Source organism: Labrus mixtus, chromosome 13 (assembly GCF_963584025.1).
Source record: "Labrus mixtus chromosome 13, fLabMix1.1, whole genome shotgun sequence".
Classification (NCBI taxonomy): Eukaryota; Metazoa; Chordata; class Actinopteri; order Labriformes; family Labridae; genus Labrus; species Labrus mixtus.
Window position 1 is genome coordinate 22,303,522 of NC_083624.1, and position 18,996 is coordinate 22,322,517.

Consider the following 18,996-nt stretch of genomic DNA (forward strand, 5'->3'; position numbering starts at 1 on the left):
AGTGTTGATGAGAGAGAGAGACACTAAGAAGTGATCTTAAATACACAAGCCCAGCCTGTCCAGGTGCACAACATCAAACTAAGTTATATATCATAGAGATATGCTGCATTCAGGTGCTGCTCAGGTGGTCCAAGTTTCTGAGTTGGGAGGTCGTTCTTCCGACTTCAGTGTGTTCACATGCTTTCAGTTTGGAAAGTCGTAATGTAGCAAAAAACAGCGTTGCTGCTCTGAAGAAGATCTGTTGACTGTACCTGTTAGGAGTTATATTTGAGCGAAAAGTTGATTTGCAATTTGTGAATTAATTAAAAGTAGATGTAAATGTTTTACCCCCCACGTGATGACGATTCTGACGTCAAGTCGGCAAGTCACACACCTAATACTTTTCTGGGTTTCCGAATTGTTGTTCTGACTTGAGCAGGTGTCCATGTGCATTTTACAACCCGGAGAGTCGCTTTTTTTCCCCGATGTGTCCGACACCACATGAATGCACCAAGACATAAGGCAACAGGAGGAGCACTGTCACAAAAGAGTCATGATAACAGTCTTTTCCTCCACTGTAATCAATTCAAACCTTGTGTCAAAAGCAACTTTTGTGAGTCAGTATTTTAAAAGCTGTCCTTGGAAACATCTGCATGATTTAATGATGATAAAGTCATCAATATCTGAGGACTGATGTCCACATTAAGCTCTATAAAAAGCACCTTTTATTGAAGGATCAAGGTGACAACTTTTCCAGCCCAGCTGTCACACCGGTGTCCCGTCAGTACGCAGCTGCTTTGGTGACTGTGTGGATGAATAATTAATAATAAAACTGACCTGTGTAATCACATGTAGGCTTGTGACGTGACAGTCTGTGTCATTAGGTCTGATGCTACCATTAGTCTCACAGCATGAGGTCAACAGGCCATATGGACATGTGAAGGGGACATCTTTCATAGGACACAGTTTGGTATTCCTAAAGTGTCAATCACATCTCGGGGTCGTAAAAACTGTGGAAACAGGATTGTTATGAGAATGCAGTGAGTGAATGTCTCCATCCAAGTGTGAGCAATGAACAAGGCCGCAGTGTATTGCCACAAAGTTGTTTCTTTGTCCAATTCAGACTGAGCCCTCATGCTCTAATCTGGGTTATCTGGCTGTAATCAGCTTAGCCCACTGCCACTCTCACAATCTCACTGCTACTGCTGGGTGGGCACTTTCTGTCGCTTTAGTCTGCTTCTGTCTCTTTATTGATACACACACCTGTAGAAGTGTCTCCTGAGCTGAGCGTTGTAGCAGGAGAGGTCACTTTGCATGTAGAGGAGTCTTAACCGGAAGTCCTGTGGCCATGGCTGAAAGTCTAGAAAAGGGTCGATCTGAGGGGACACCTGCTGCAGACGCATATCCCAGAAAGATCCTGGAGTACATGGAAGGATTCCTCATCTCAAAGGTAACCTACACATAAAGTACATTCACTCTCTTTAGGGGTCAAATACAGGGGCGAAGACCACCTTTAGTCTGTTAAAAAAATATAGATTGAACAATATTTTCCCCACCTCAGCTTGAGTGTTAACTGAGGTAATAGCATTCCTTTTAAGTTGATTACGTAATAGCATCAGACTCTGTAAAACCACTAGAATAGAGTGAGAGCTAAAACTATTACTTGATTAACTATTAAGCCAACTAATCTAAATCTGCCGTGTTTCCAAAAGAAGATTCATTGTCAACTTTTGTCAACAATTCTGTAAAAAAAAAATAAAAAAAAATCATCTCTCTCTTTTCCAAACCTGAGAATTGGCTACTTAATTAAGCTCCATGTGCTTGAGCTTTAACTTGTAGAGTGCAGGTTTTATAAAGCCTGCTCTTGTTTATTTTTCAGCATAACAGCAGGGATGTTATTTTCTACATACGTACAAGCTTCACCACCGGATGAAAAAGTATTGACTAAATAATACCAAAGAGCAGGTCCATGAAAGAACAATTTGTGTGAAAACAAAGAAAGAATGTAGGCTAAATTATAAACTTAAGATTTACAGGGTGTAAAGAATATTAGGCTATATGTGAAAATGGCTCGGATAGTAATGAGAATTTTTAAATCACAAGTCTTTTTTTTATCCCTGTAAATCTCTACTCATACTTGGCAGAGCATGTTGACAAGCATGTAACAAATAATCTACAACATACAAATGGAAACTTCTGGTCATGTTTTAATAGGTCTAGAGATATCATTCAGATGTAATTTGATAGAGGCCTACAATTGATTTATAAGAATATTTCTATTTTATTGTATTCTTCTCTGATGTATTTGCCCTTTTTCCCTTCCCTCCTCCCTCCCTCCCTCTCTCCCTCCCTCTCTCTCTCTCTCTCTGACTCATAGACTGTTTTCACCTCATGTGAGCTCGGTGTGTTTGATGTCTTGCTGGGTGCAGAGCGCCCCCTGTCTGCAGAAGAGATCAGTCATGCAGTTGGAGCCAGTCAGGACGGCACACAGAGACTGCTGGCTGCCTGCACCGGCCTGCAGCTCCTTAACGCACACACTGATGATGGTCAAGGTTGGCACACACAGAGACACACATAAAAATAAAAAAAACACAATAACTCTTAAACATTTTAGCTACCAGTAATATTAATGGTGATGTATTTTACAAGTGAAGAACATGAATCTCAGCAAAAACTAACAGTAGAAATCATCATTGAAAAATAATGAATAATACAAATAACAAGGAGAACTGAAAGAGTGACTTTATCACAATGTTTTTTTTTTAACTTCATCCTTTGCGTTATTGTATCGTAAATAAAACAGTGAAACTTTTCTTAGCACCTGCAGTTATTCATTCTCAGTCATCTCCTCCTCCTCCTCCTCTTTTCAGTCTTGTACAGTAACACAGAACAGGCCAGTGTCTACCTGACCCGCTCCAGTCCTTTATCTCTCTTCCAGTCCATCCAGTACAGCTCCAGAACCATCTACCTCAGCTGGCACTACCTGACCGACGCCATCAGGTCAGTACTCTGAGCTTATGTAACATTCATGTAGACAGACACTATTCCTGCAAGATGTAACAACAGACAGTTTGTCAAGATCAAAATCAAAACATTCTTGACTGAAGTTTGAGGCAAGGTTTAATTATAGCTGCTCTTATACAGTGCTCTGCGCTGACTCATTATCTCACTTTCAGAGGTAGTGGGAGGCTCTCCCTGTGTTGTCTCTCGTTGTCTGTGTGTTCATAAACCAAAAACAAAGAGCTTTTTCTGTATTTGTTTTCATTACCAGTATCAGTAAATAACTTGGGGTGCTGGGTAGTTTTGTTGCTATACCCCAGCCTTTTGTGTGAACTGTTAAGGCCTCCCCAGCAGCCTTTGCTTTTGTTAAGTGTTTTCTGGGTCTCCTGGACTATTTAGTTTTTGAGTCAGCTATTTTGTTGAGAAGGTTGTTTTGGCTCTACACAATTTATCCCCCCCCCCCCCCCCCCCAATCTATCGCTTGCGATTTTTGTGGTTATCCTCTAGGATAACTTTAAGACACCCCTGGGTCCGCACCTGCGCCCCACGTCCCCCTTTTCCTGACAAGGTCTATTTCAGAGTCCGACTTTTAAAGAAAAACAATTGGATAGTCCTGCTGTAGCTAAAGCAGAAATTGGATTTTATCAATTTAACGAGCGTGCTAAGAAGAGTAAAGAGTACACAGGTGCGTGGGTTCTATTTACGACCTGAGGATTTGGCTTCAGCCCGTCCTTGTCTGTTTGAACAGTGTCTCAAGATGGATTTCAGTCTCATTGTTATGTCTGAGGGAGGACAGCCAGCAGCTGTCACACTGTGTGACGGGATTCACTGAGACTGACAAGTAAATTCCATCTGTGAGCAACTGAGCTAGAAAGACTAAATAACTAGTTGTTTTCTGAGAGAGTGCAATACAAACAAAGCAAATCTACCTAAAATAGACGGAGCATTCAGAGAGCAAACTCTTTTTTATTTCATCATTTTCAACTGTGATCACGAGATGAAGCTGAAGTAGATTTTATTTGTTGAAATAATAAATCCCTAGATCCAACAGTTTGTGCTCTGATTTAGTAAATGTAACAAGTAAAAGAATACACATATAATGTCATAAATCAATATGCTCTATCTTTGCCTTGTTCTAGAGAGGGAAGAAATCAGTATGAAAAGGCTTTTGGAGTCAGTTCGAAAGACCTCTTTCAAGCTCTCTACAGGTAAGAAGCTGTCTTTGTTGTACGAGTGCACACACACACACACACACACACACACACACACACACACACACACACACACACACACACACACACACACACACACACACACACACACACACACACACACACACACACACACACACACACACACACACACACACACACATTCCTCAAACAGACCCAACACACATCCTTGCTCATCTACATTCTGTCTCTGTCTCTTCGTCTAAAGCCTGTCTGTCACTTTCTCCCGTCTTCCCCCTTAAAAACACAGACTTGTGGGATTTATTAGGAGGCAGGGGATGTCTGAGGGTGAGAAGAGGGAGAGGGTGTGGGCAGTGATGTGAGGAAGCTCGGAGCGAGAGTGAAAGAGGGAAAAAAAAAAAAAAAAGAGAGAGAGAATCCATCTGCCGCTGTCCTTGAGGTCTTGTGTGTTTATGGTATCTAGTGCACACAGTTTTAACGCTTCACCGAGCTGCTGGTCAGCACTTTTCAGGGGTCACACGCTAAAAAGTTTCACACTTTGCTGCTAATTGGACGTGATCGGCTTGGCCCGAGGCTTTCTACTCTAGGAGGCTGCCAGTCTCAAAGGAACAGAAACCATCAAAGCTGACACACGGAGGGAATTACGTGCTAAAACATCCTCTCCGCTTGTCCTTATCTGGGCATGATTTGTTCAACCGCAGTGCTGTGATGGTGCGGTGTCTGATGTGCAGATAACAGATGTGAAACTGCACTTTTCTAATATGGGACTATAATAAAAATGTACCAAGGCTTAAAGGCAGATGTTTAAATAAGTAAATTGTCAGTCTTACTACCTTAAACACATAACACAGCAGTGGAAGGAAGCAGACAAATCTGGATTGAGAAGTTACTTTGAATATAAACTAACATGCATTTTGTTTTATTTTAAGATTTCATTTTCCTACAATTTAGTTTTTTTTGTTATATGCACATTGTTGGGGCTTGTCACCTAATGAACCCTCCTGCACATGAATTTACAATCTAGCTTTAATTGATTGAGAATGAAAATACTCAGTGGAAGAATTCCAACACCTGCACACAATTGACTTAATGTGGAGGAGCAGTTGTTTGTGCCTGCTGATTTCCCCCGTGACTACTAAAGGTGAATTAGCAGGGAGGGAAACAACCGCTGAAGTCATTCACCAGGGCCCTCCGAGCGCTGTAGCAGGAGCAGGGTGATTCGAAGCTGGTCGGATGACTCAGACTCCTGTTTACTCATCGCCATTTAACCAGCCATGTAGTGCACCTGAATAATTTACAGCTGAGTCCTGACTGCAGCTTGAAATTCTCTCATTCAAACGGCCAGAAGAGATTTGGAGGGAAGATCAGAGGGGGAGTGCGCATTTAGAAGAGATTTCAAGATTTTGGGGGGAAATACAAGATGTTGCATAAAAGTTTGATCCTACAGAGATCAGTGCTTATTATTTGATTCACACTGGGGAGATGTGTCCCATTTTGAAAGCATGAGAGGTTTTATTTTACTGAAATAGATGTAGTGATTACTGTGAGATGTGGCCTTCTTATAAATGAAAGAGTACAATAAAATAATGGAAGTGCAGCATACATTGAAGGTTTACACTGTGTGGAAAGTCCAGTGACAGATGTTTTTACATTATATTATCAGACAATATAAACTCCTTAAAAACAGTTTGTAAACGTTATTTCGGTCAATTTATTTGACCCTTTAATAATACTTATTGGTGTTGTATTATATATCTTTGGAAAGCCTGATTTGTAACCATTACAACGAGGTATAATTTGTAAGGATTGTGCATTCATGGAATGAGCAACACAGCTAAACATGTGGGTAGTGCCCCTAAAAAATGTGCCAAAATCGCCTGCAATGTTCTTCTGTTGGTATTCACTCCTGTTTTGAGTTGCTTGGTGGAATGGATGATTGCACTCTTCCACAGTAATGAGGACAAAACAACATATTGGCTATTTTTAGACTTTATTCATCTAACACTGTCACTACAGGTGAAAGGTAAAGGTGACTAATCAGGCTTTCCAACGATATATAATACAACACCAATTAGTATTATTAAAGGGGCGAAATAAGTGAGTTCCAAACTTTTTTTGAGGAGTTTATTATAATTGGAATGTGGACACATTTACTGCACTCTTCAGGTTTGCATTGCTTAAATGTGGTGAACATATCAGAGTCCCCGAGATAAGTTTTAATTCTGGTCATGATAACTGGGTCACTTTAATGCTACACACTACTCTATGTATTTTTTTTTCTTCATTATATACAATTGTGGCACTTAAATCACTTGTTTTAACAGAATAATACAAAGTGTGTATTGACACAGAAGTAGAACAAACTACAAATTTGGACTTCTATTTGTGAACTGACGACTTCGAAAACTTGTGCCAAATCGCTTGTCCCAAAAAAATGTCCTACTTTGGCATCCTCCTCTTTATGGGATCAAAAAGAGAATGGCCAGAAAAGACACAAAAAGTGCTCCAGTTAGCGGGATCAAATCAAATATTCAGTGTGAAACTAGGTCAGCTCACAGTGGTCACACTTATTCATGATTACACTGATGGTGGACGTAATGATCTCCATTTGACCACACTTTAAATGATACCCCTCAGTCCTCTGTTACTGCTGATAGCTGGAGAGGCTAAAGCAACAGGACAAACAGTGATCAGGCAGCCAGGAAGCCTAACTGTGACAGTGCGGTGCGAATATGACAGAGACCTGCGGGGCTGTTCAAGAATACAAGACATGTCTATGCTGAGGGCAAGCAGATCATAAACCATGTTGATTTTATAATGATGTAAACAACCGAGAGATAACCATGCAGAACACTCTGTCCTCAATATGATCAGAGACAGGATGAGATAGTGTGCCTGTAAATGTGGTTAATCAGGGACAGAAAGGACTGCAGATTTTATCGTTTGGGGGCATTCAATAACTCCAAAAATGTTCCCCAAATTAAAGCTGACAGTCTGCTGTTTTGGCCTCACAGTCATTTCATCTTTTCACATCCAATGTAATCAGAGTCTGAGGCCGCAACAATGAGTCACTTTCAAAGTTCTTCTGGAGGTCACCGTGTCGTCTGAAGTTGTATCAGATGGCTGATCACTTTGATACAGAGGAGCTGGGATAAATACAAATCTAGAGTTACAGAAGACAGGATACTCAGAGTGTGTGTGTGTGTGTGTGTGTGTGCGCGTGCCCCCATAGCGAGGCAAAGTGCTGGGTGATGAGGTGGAGATTCCTCAGAGCAGCAGTGGTCACCACAGGCACTTCTATGCTGCTGCTGCACCCTGTCACACACACACACACACACACACACACACACACACACACACACACACACACACACACACACACACACACACACACACACACACACACACACACACACACACACACACACACACACACACACACACAGTGTCGCTACAGGGAGTGACTTTGGAGACGAGGAGAGGCACTGTGTGTGTGTTGGTAGACATGGAGCAAACATTCCCTTAGGTGACAGTTTGATAAAGAAAGTTTTGTTTCAAGTTTTGAGATGCGGTACTGCGACTCACTGTTTTCTGTCTGTGTGTGTGTGTGTGTGTGTGTGTGTGTGATTCTAGGTCTGATGAGGAGATGGTCAAATTTATGCAGTTAATGAACTCCATTTGGAACATCTGCGGTAAAGACGTGGTCACAGCCTTTGACCTTTCTCCTTTCAAGGTCATATGTGACCTTGGCGGTAAGTTTGGATTCACGTGGATGTGAGTGTGTGTGTGTGTGTGTGTGTGTGTGTGTGTGTGTGTGTGTGTGTGTGTGTGTGTGTGTGTGTGTCTGTGTCTGTGTCTGTTTGTGTGTGTGTGTGAGTGTGCGTCATCATCAATTCACCAGATCTAATTTCCATAAGGTTGTGGGTTCACAGTGATTAACATTTTAAATTGTTGCTGTCATGTGTTAGCAGGAGAGACAGCTGGCCTGGCTACAAAAGGCTTACACACATACACTAAACAGTAAAGTGCGCACAATACACACACGGCACAACAGTGACCTTTATTATACTCGCTCCAGCCTTAATGACTCTTTAAGTAAATCAGTCAGTGCTTCCCTAGTCACAAAACTCAAAGTCACCTTCACCTGGAGTTCCCCTTCTGCCCTTCTAGAGCTGAATGAACACATCTGAATGGGTTAGCTGTTACTTTCAGTAATCAGAAGACTAAAAAAGTGCTATACAAGCTCAAGTCCAACATATATGCATTTTTACCAATAAAACTTGTAAGTAAAACTTGTACTATTATCTGAAAGCTGAAACAAATATCAGATAAAAACAGTTGAGCCGCATGTTTTTTTTGCACCGAAAAACTTGTTCTTCAGAGAGTTGGAGGCAACAGAGCATACGTTTTGCCTGCTGAGATCAAGTTGAGTGTCTGGCCATGTCTGTCAGAATAGTCTGTTCCCCCCCCACTCATGATTTTGTAGTTTGACATCTGAGAGAATGAAACAGTTCAACTGTTTGCTTTTTGCTTTTTGCACTGCACACAGATTCTATTTTCTAATTGTAGTGAATCTGTATTAAATGTGTGACCCTAGTTTGTAATTCTAATTGGCTCTATGTGATATAACTGTATGAACGTGAAGCAAAACATCAAAGTCCAGTAAGTCTTCTGTGCAGACAATAGTTTAAAAAGTAGCTACTATGACAGATATCCTCTTCTCATCTCCTTTTTAAAAAAAATTAATAAATTGCTTTTATCAAAGCAGTTGTCTTACATGGGGATCAAAGAGCACAGGGTGAGGATAAAATTAGACTCAAAACAACTCAACAATGTGAGGCCAGGGCTGGCAAAGAAATGTAGAAAAAAACAGAGCCGGATCAAAATGACAGGTTGGAAGTAAACGTAAAAAAAGAAAATTATTCTTTTATCACAAGAATTTTCATCTCATGCTGAAACACCATGATATGAATAAAAAGCATGGGGGGAGGGGGATGTCTGCTGAAGGCTGTCAGATTCTTTTTCATTTTGTCTCATCCTGTAATCTTAACTTAACACTGAGGGAGCTGAACTTTGCCTCCACTCATGAAAGAAAGCCCACAAAAATCCCCACTGTGGTAAATCAGGTGAAAGGTTGACATAAAGGCAGACGCTCGATCCCAGACTAATAGGAAATGCTGTAACAGATAAAAATCCCATCCATCCATTATCTATAGGGCTGAAGCCGTTTCTAGCTGTCATTGGTCGAGAGGCGTGGTACTCACTGGACTGGTCGCTAGTCAATCACAGAGCTGATATACAGAAACAAACAACAGTCACACTCACATCTACGGGATATTAAGGGAATGGGTAAAAATGCCCCTTCATAATAAAGAAGAAACTCACCTATTAGTAGTTTTTTTTTTTTAAATACACAGGCGAGTCTCTTGTGTGTGACACCACAGTTGACCACACAGGGGAGCTGTGAAGCCACTGAAAGCACCTACTGACACACACACCGACACACAAACGCAGGTGTAGACACAGAGGCACGTCCAAGACAGTCTCGCTGTCTCTTCTCTCCTCTCCTCTGTGACTTTCCTGGCACGGGGTTGTGTGTTCATGTTTATGTATAAAGGTGCATCACCAATAGGAGTGTGGACAGCAGGAGTGTGAAAAGGGAGTGACTGCAGTGTCCCAGTAAGACTCACTGGGCATCTGTTGTGTCTGCACACACCTGCTGCTTAGGGGCTCCCACTGTCTGAATACTGTCTGTCGGTCTGTCTACTTATCTGTCTGTCTCTTTGTACAAGTTTCTGCAAACAATATCTGACTTCATAGTCTGCCCTAAGAAGGTGGTTTGTTCCTCCTAACTCGCCATAGGAAGTCCTACACCTAGCTGTATTTTAATGTGACATTTAACGCACACACTATAATGATATGGTTTGTTTAAATAAATAATAAACGTAAAGGTTACTGCGACTTAAAGGAATTTTTATTCATGGCTGTGAAGCATAATGTGTTTTTTTTTTATAATTCATGAATTGCTTCACCTAGAAAAGTCAGCCAGGGGCGAAAGTATTCACATTGTTTACAAAAGCAAATGTCAAGAAATGTATCACAAATGAATGCATGTGTCTTCTTTTAGAGAAAAGCTGCACAAGAAGCACGAGTAAAAAGTTCTCCTGTTTGAGTTGACGAAGTTCTCTCCTTTTTCGCAAAGATCATTTACACTGCATTTTTTAAAGTCAGAATTCCTGACGTTTTCCTCGTACAGATCCAGCTCCAAAAATGCTAGATTCTACACTCATTCATTAGACCAGGCTTTCTCAACCTTGGGGTCTCGACCTTACATGGGGTTTTATGGAACCCAAATGGGGTCACCTGAAATTTGTATTTATTTAAAAAATATATTGTATATTAAAATATGTATTGAAGACATGTTACTGTGGGCAAAACGCTGTGTGTTTGGGATGTCTGGGATCATGAGCCAAACAAAACCCTGCATTAGACCTTTCCTGCAGAAAATGCCCACCTCTACCAGACTCCATTACAGTTTACTCCAGACAAACCTACTATTGTTTTCACAGGCTGATGAATACTCCACATTTTAATCAAACTAAACCTAATGGGTAAAATCAGAGAAGTTCCAATTCATTGGTCAATACACATAATTGGATTTAGATGCAAGACGCAGCCTACACAGCCAGTATTCTTTCTTTCTTCTTCTTAAGTTTATTCAAGGCAAAATGTGTAGGTGAAAGTATTGACTTTATCAAAACACCAAGATATAACTCTAGGGGTTTAATTTAATAAACAATATAATATCTGCAGATCACTGCAGATCACTTTATTTGGGGTAATATTCAGATCATTTAAAAAGACAGAATACACAAAAATGAAAGACAAACAAACAAAAAAACTGAAAAAAATATAACACACAAAAAAAACCCTCCCAAACACCCATCAAAGGATTTACTTAAAAAACCGAGGCAGCACGGTTTGCTTCGGGTCTTCTACTGAGTATTGTGTTGGTTTTGCTCCTCCTAGCTGCTCTTTGATTTTTTTTTCCCTCTGCCGACCCCTGTTTGATGTAAGAGCCAGAGTACCTGTATGTGTTTGTGTGTTGTGTTTGTGTGAAAAAGAGAAAGCCTTTATAAGAATACTCACATACAGTAACAGAGCAGCAGGTCATGTTGGGAGGAAGGCACTGCTCGGCTTGACTGTCTGACCTACAAACAAACACAAAGTCACACACACACAGAGAAGACTATTTGGCTTTGTAGGTTTTCAAAGTGAGATCCTATGATCCTGATTCCATCTTACAGCCTTTCTATTTTAAATTCATATTGCTTTATGAAGCTTGACTGATAATAATGCTGCCAAAAGCGTCAAGTTAAAATCATATTGTCACACTAATTCCTACCTATGTGTGTATGTGTGTCACGTTTGTGTGTGCATGTCTTGGGGAGTCATTTATGTTTTTGTGCCTCTCATTTCCTAATGTGACACTGAAATCATCAGTTCCTTTCTATTTGGATAAATGAGTAATGAGTAAGTACTTTACAACAGTGGCAAGGAAAACCTTCCTTTTGACAGGCAGAAAACTCGAGCAGAACCAGACTCATTGGACGACAGTCATTGGTCCCAACTAGATGGACAAAGAAAAAGAGAAAGAAAGCGAGAGATTGAGTGAGACAAACAGAGAGACAGACAAGTAGATGTACACACAGCAACAAAAAAACAGAAACAGATGACACACATTTATAGTTACAACGCAAATAAGTACAAATACATACAATCTCAAAAATTAAACCAGACAAGGGAGCAAAAAAACTCCCATGGATTTGAAAGTTAACAAAAAGCATTAACAGGACATGAAAGCAAAGAGAAAGCAGGAGAAGACAGAAGCCTAATGTGTCAAGTTTTCTGCTAGTTCAAGCTGTTGTAATCAAGACCAAACTCAAGTGCTCCGAGGCCGAGACACGACCGAGAAATTTAAAGATCGAGACCGAGTCAAGTCCAGAATGAAGGCAGGGCGAGACCAAGACCATAAATATCAATGAAATCATCATCTGGTGTTCAGCAGGCATGTTCTGGTTACGGACGTAATCGGGGGATAAAAATCTAATTATAAATAAATTGAAGTTAAAAAGTTTCCTTCGAATCACAGTGATGACTTGGGAAAAATAGCCTGTCAGTGGTGGTCTTGACTGGTCATGATTTAAAAGCTGGAGTCCGCCCATTCTGAGAACGAGACAAGGCCGAGTAAAAATGTTTTCGATTCCGAGACGAGACCTTCACAAAGTGGTACTTGATATAGAGTACCACAACAATAGTTCAAACCTACAGCAGCATAACCTTTTGGCTGGTTCAAGGCAGCACTTACCACAATTTTCTCAAAAAAATAAAGTCTTAGCTCCACACTTTCAAAAATATACACTCCTACACCTAAGAAATTGCTCTTTGGAGAGCAAAAGATTCTGAAACAGGGGTTAGAGACGAAGGAATGATAAACGGTGAAGTGCCGAGGGCCAGTGTCAAACCCATACCTCCAGCTTCGGGGACTATAGCCTCTGTGCATGGGGTGTGCAACATAACGACTAGGCTGTCTGACGCCCCAGGAAATGCTTTTAAAAGAGAACAATGATCCATCAATCTAATCTCCCATTTTCTTCAGCTTACCCAGCGTCTGGAAGCAACGGCAGCAGGCTAAGTAACTTAGTCCAGGCGTCCCTCTACCTAGCAACACTTTCCAGTATGGGGACCCTGAGGCGTTCTAAGGCCAGGTGGGTTATATAATCCCTCAAACGAGTTCTGGGACCGACCTCAGGGTCTCCTTCTAGTTGAACATTTGTGAAAAACCTCTGAAGGAAGGTGCCCAGAAGAGGTCCTTATCAGATGCTTAAAACCTCCACAGCTAGCTCCTTTTGATGAAAAGGAGCTGCGACTGTACTATGAGCTCCTGCTGGATGGCTGATCTCCCTACCACATTTCTAAGGCTTGGCCAAGCCACCCTATGAAGAAGACTCCTTCTGGCCTCTTGTATCTTCAATCTCAATCTTGTACCAAAACCTCATAATCACAACTGATTAGTTTAATTCATGTTGAAGCCGAAACATATCTATGACTTAAGCAGACATTACAACCCCTTTGCAGTTTCCCTACTTTGGGCCCAGATTAAAGGCATTTTAACTCGTCAAAGAGGAGTTAGAATGCCCGTAAACATTGTAGATGTGCATTTACTGCACTCAAACCTCCTTTTTTTTTTTTTTTTTAGATATTTGATTGAAAAATAAGAATGTCACAGTGGAAAACTTCAGGTATCTCCAATGATGAATTCCCTGAGAACTGTCAATGTACAGTATAATTCAATTTTTATTGCGCCTTAGAACAAATGCATTTACATATTCATATGCAAATACAATTTAAATCCATTTCATCCAGATAACAATCAAATGGTATGTGCGTGATTGTGTTTGCTTTCAGTAGGAAGGTTTCTGTATAAATTGTCTGTCTCTCAGCCACTTTAAATTCAGTTCAATTCAATCTGCTTTATTTGCATGAATGTTAGATGAACCATATTCCCAAAGCCGCCACATACAAATCGTGCAAATAAATAATGGGTACATACCTGAGAGCAACTGTTCCACTCGTGCGACTCAGTGTGCTGTGTGTGTTTGTGTGCACAATTTGTTTGTGTCTGATGCACTTCCTTAATGAAGGTTGAGTGTATTCATTACGCTGAAACTAAATGTAATTCTCTCTCTCTCTCCCTTTTTCTCTAGGCTGCAGTGGAGCATTAGCCAAACAGTGCACGTCAGCCTACCCAGAATGCACTGTGACGATCTTTGACCTCCCCAAGGTGGTGCGTACATCCAGGGAACACTTTGTCACCGAGGCCGACCAGAGGATTAGCTTCCACCAAGGTAACGTCATCATGACTGGGTGAATTCACTTGACATCATTTACAGCCAGTTTCAGCGAGGCACTTTAAACACGCACGCACACACACACACACACACACACACACACACACACACACACACACACACACACACACACACACACACACACACACACACACACACACACACACACACAATGTGAAGATTGTGGACAAAAATAGAAATTGTCTCAGAGGTACTTCCCTCAGGATGAAGTTGGATGTGATTTGAAAAAAATAACTTTTTCAGAATACTGAATGGAATAATGTTGACTAGAATTAAACTAGACTAAGAATTGATTATTAGCCTTCAAACCGAAGTAGAGTAAAAATAACTACGCTTGGACTTGTATAGTTCTTTTTTTCATCAGAAAGTGTAATAGGGAAGCATGAGATTCCATGGGACATAGATCTGTCCAGTAATGGGAAGAAAGTGAGGAGTTGAAAGTTGAAAAATTTAAAACCTTATGCAATAGAGGGAAAGAATTGCCTGCGAGCTATGCCTTGGCTAGAAATAAAAACTAGGCCAATTGTAGTGGTGAGACAGTGAGTTTAGTCTTTACTTTATGTGAACCCTCCTTCTATGTCATGTGCCTTAAGGATGACATGATGCAAACAAGGAACACAGATGCAAACAAAAGAAGTGGCTCTTTGCACACAAATTGTGGGAGAAAGTGGACACTATTTGTCCTCCTGGCACTTATATATGAAGCATAAACTCCTGGCGACTGTGGCTCAGTGGCAGAGTCAGGAGACCGTAGGGTCGGTGGTTAGATACCCAGCTCCTTCAGCCACATGTTGATGTGTGGCAAGACACTTAAAACCACGTTGCTCCCGCTGCTGCGTCAGCGTGTGAATGTGTAGGAATGGGATGAGTAATCGGAGCCGATGTGATACAAGACAAATTTCAGTCTTTGTCTGACAACAAAAGTTCTGTCAATCAATATCAATAGTTCAAACTCATGGACACTTTACATAGCAGCTTCTGCCTTCAGTGTGTGAATGTGGTATGAATAGGTCGGTGTTACCTGCGGCGTACAAGCGCTTTATACAAGCTCAAGTCATGTCCATAAAATTACACCACATGTGTTGCAAGAAACAGTCTTGCTAAGATCCCCACAAACTCCTGTTTCAGTAAGTTTTATTGAAAGAAAAGACTTGGGACTGAGAGCCACAGACAGAGGAATTAGCCTTCAGAAATGGACCTGTGATGTTGGGTCAAAATGTAACTGTTTTATATTACAACTGGATTAGATTTAATCCAAATGTAGGCCTGGAGATGTAGCACATCTGATCCAATCAAATTCTCATATTTAAATGTTCTGTGTCCACTTTCACCACTTTTGTATTGATATGAAACTGATCAAAAATACGGACACATATTAACATTAATACCAAGTTACTAAGTGTAAACTAGGACACACACACATACATTTTTCAGTAGTCTCAATCCCTCTTGGATTTATATCTTCAGACCATTTTGCACAACATGATGAATCTAGTTTTATTTCCCTTAAATAACAAGGGCAGATGTGACATTTGAATCCCAATTAAATTTCACCGGTGAATATTCTGAGACATGGTTTTGGGTTACATCCTGTCTGCCACCATCAATCTCCTTTTCCTTCAGAAAGTCTAATGATGCGACGGAAAACAGAGAGTATTTGTCTTTCATTTCAATGCAATACCAAAGACAGTGAGCTTGTGATTTTGAAGTTCAGTGTCACACTTATCACAGCATATCCCCATCCTGTGTTATTATTTCATGAATCTGAAGTTGCATGAAGAAACAATGTGTGTTCTTCAGTACATTCAGGGACAGATTTCTGTAACTTTACCTTCCCATGCAACTCCAAAGTAAAAAAAAAAAGAGAAGAATGAGACACTTTTGATACCACCACCTGTACATTGCCATGCTCACGCAGCTGATTGTGTACTTCACAGCTATATTAAACCTTGAGCTTTGTAGTGTCAGTTTTCAAGCACAGTTTCAAATGTGGGAAAAAGTTCCCAGCAGCCTGTGATCTTGAAAACCCAGATCCAAAATCAATTCCTGCTTCTCCTTGTGTTCTCAGCCACGATAGCTTTGAACACAACGTCAGATCAACCCTGAAAACATTGATTAATGGATTTTTATCTTGTGTAATAAAATAAGTGCAGAGGTCTCTGTGCTGTATTTTATATCATCATATTCATGTTTCTGGAGGGCTTATCAACAGAATTAGCAAGTACGTGAAATATTTTTTTCAGATAGTACCATGTCTTAGAAGATTCAGTCCATTTTGGTCCATTCAAAGCAAGTGTGTCTCTGTCTGATGGTATATGTTTGTGTTTGTTTGTCTGTGTGTTTAGGGGACTTCTTCAAAGACCCTCTGCCAGAGGCTGACCTCTACATCCTTGCCAGAATCCTCCATGACTGGCCAGACGAACGCTGCATAGAGCTACTCAGTCGAGTCTACAAAGCCTGCAGACCGGGTCTGTGTGTGTGTGTGTGTGTGTGTGTGTGTGTGTGTGTGTGTGTGTGTGTGTGTGTGTGTGTGTGTGTGTGTGTGTGTGTGTGTGTGTGTGTGTGTGTGTGTGTGTGTGTGTATGTGTGCTAGTGTCTATGAGTGTGAAAGGGATGAGTACGTCTTTTTTTTCTTCCCCTGCTTGAAATGAGATGGCAGATTGTATCCAACAACGCAGCTGATCCCAGAAAAATCTGTCCCTCTGACTTTGATCAAAGACAGAGACACATACCCACAAAGGCAGCAGACGCTATAAGGAGGGCAAAAAAACATCTAGTTTTTTTTGTGTGTGTCTGTCTGTGTGTCTCCACATAAGAGGGTGGAAAGAAAGAAAAGTAGGGAAACCAAATATTACTGGACAGAAAATACAAGTAGGGAGTAGGGAGAGTCACACAGTCGATCTCTTTAAAATGCTAAAAAATTGACATGTAAGTCAGGAGGGACACAGGTGCTACTACAATTGTGATCTCTTTTTTCAAACAGTTACTGCAGTGAAATGTTGCTACTGAATAATATGAATAATACACCCATTAGCTTGGTCAAGATTTTAACTAGCCTGTTTAGATTGCTACAGTTCGGTATAGTTTGGTACAGGTTGGTAAACCCGCATCTTGCTTACCTTTCCACAGCCAACCATTTCCTTACCTTACCTGTCAGAGTAGACCCCTAATAAATACAACGAAGAAGAAGAACGTGATGAAGTGAACAAAGGGCAACAATGGAGGACGTCCAGCATACGCCTGCACTTTCAGAGTCGACCATTAGGGCGGTGCAACGCGCTGACATTAGTTTTTAGACTTGATTACTGCTGTTGCACGGGAAGTGATGATTCTTTCGACCAATCAATGGACTGCAGTTTTTCTAGCCCCAGCCTTCAGTGTCAGATCAATATGCTTGAAAAAGCCAACAGAAGGGTAGCAAAAAAAAATAGGACGCTACAGACTGGTTATTTTGGTATCATTTCCAACTTTTGACAGTGAAAACGATGATAAATGCGTCCCGTACTGAACTGAGGCGGAGCGTTTCACAGTCAACATGTGCCCCCTTTCCATAACAGAACTTTATCTGGCTTTCCTTATTCTTACAGTATAATAATTTGAAGTAAACTATTTCATTTTGATAAATACTACAGTCATTCAGCGTTCCATTATGGTGTTGAATCTGAAAGTAGGGATCGACATGCTGCTGATACGTTTTCTAAACTTCTAGCTAGCTAAGCTATAGCAGGACAGTTTGTCAGTCAGGGAAGAAAATGATAGTCAGAAAAGCAGAAAAAAAAAGCAAAAAAAAGAGAACCCCTTTGTTTCATCCTGCAGGTGGCGCTGTGTTGCTTGTGGAGGCGTTGCTGCATGAGGACGGTTCTGGCCCGCTGACAGCGCAGCTCTACTCTCTAAACATGCTGGTGCAGACTGAAGGCAGAGAGAGGACAGCTGCTCAGTACGCCGCCCTGCTGGCCGCTGCCGGCTTCACCAACATCCAGCACCGCCTCACCGGGAAGATCTACGACGCTGTGCTGGGGCACAAAGACACATGAAACTGATACATGAGGGTACTTAAGAATCCTTACTTTGGTTTTACAATCCATGATTTCTGGAAAGTCACTTTTACTATTACACTACAAAATTGTATTTCTTATCAAATATTTCTTTAAGGCTTTTTAAATAACAGAACACTTTCTAAAATAATATTCAAAACCACGCCAATTTTCTTGGCTATTACTTTCTGTTCTGATAATGGTGCATCATTTTAAAGTAGTTTAGTTTGTACTAATGGACTGCTAAAATATCAGTAGACCTGCTGTGTTAGAAAGTGAGATTCTTGTTCTTAGTGAGATTACAACAGAATCACCAAAAAGTGCCCAACATCAACCATAACAACGGAAGCCTTCTCTCCTGGATCCAGACTTGTATTCTAGTTATTATATGCCAGAATCAATTCTTGCTAAATCTGTAGTTGAGGATGTAAGCCAGTATTGACAACATTAATCCTGCTGTCTGCTGGATCATCTTCTCACTCAAAGCCTTCTCACACATGTAATATTTGTTTATTGTCTGTCTTTTGTTCTCTGCGTGAAACTTTGATGCTGCTGTCTTGGCCAGGACTCTCTTGAAAAAAGGGGCTCTTGTATCTGAAAGAGAATATTTTCCTGGTAAAATAATGGTTAAATAAATACATAAACATTGTATCGATGTAGAAACTGTGAAGTAATTTGCCTCCCTTGATCATTTACACTATACTCACAAATACAGTCAAATTGTTGGATGCTTAAATCACTGAGCACAAAGCCTTTGTTGTCAACTTTTGTCCACTGAACAAAAAGTTAGAAATCAACTCTTGACTGAGCCCAGGCTTTATGTGCTTTCTTTGTCTTGTGTTTATCTTGTTTAAGTTT

General features: G+C 40.8%; 1 protein-coding gene across 1 annotated transcript; it reads left to right on the top strand.

The window, feature by feature from the left end:
- Nucleotides 1-1,177: 1,177 nt before the first annotated feature.
- Nucleotides 1,178-18,698, top strand: asmt (acetylserotonin O-methyltransferase). The gene is made up of 8 exons (XM_061054186.1): nucleotides 1,178-1,429; nucleotides 2,357-2,531; nucleotides 2,850-2,979; nucleotides 4,119-4,187; nucleotides 7,806-7,924; nucleotides 13,940-14,080; nucleotides 16,450-16,572; nucleotides 17,921-18,698. Exons 1-8 carry the CDS (start codon nucleotides 1,328-1,330, stop codon nucleotides 18,136-18,138), a joined length of 1,077 nt encoding a protein of 358 aa, XP_060910169.1. The 5' UTR covers nucleotides 1,178-1,327; the 3' UTR covers nucleotides 18,139-18,698.
- The last annotated feature ends 298 nt before the right edge of the window (nucleotides 18,699-18,996 follow it).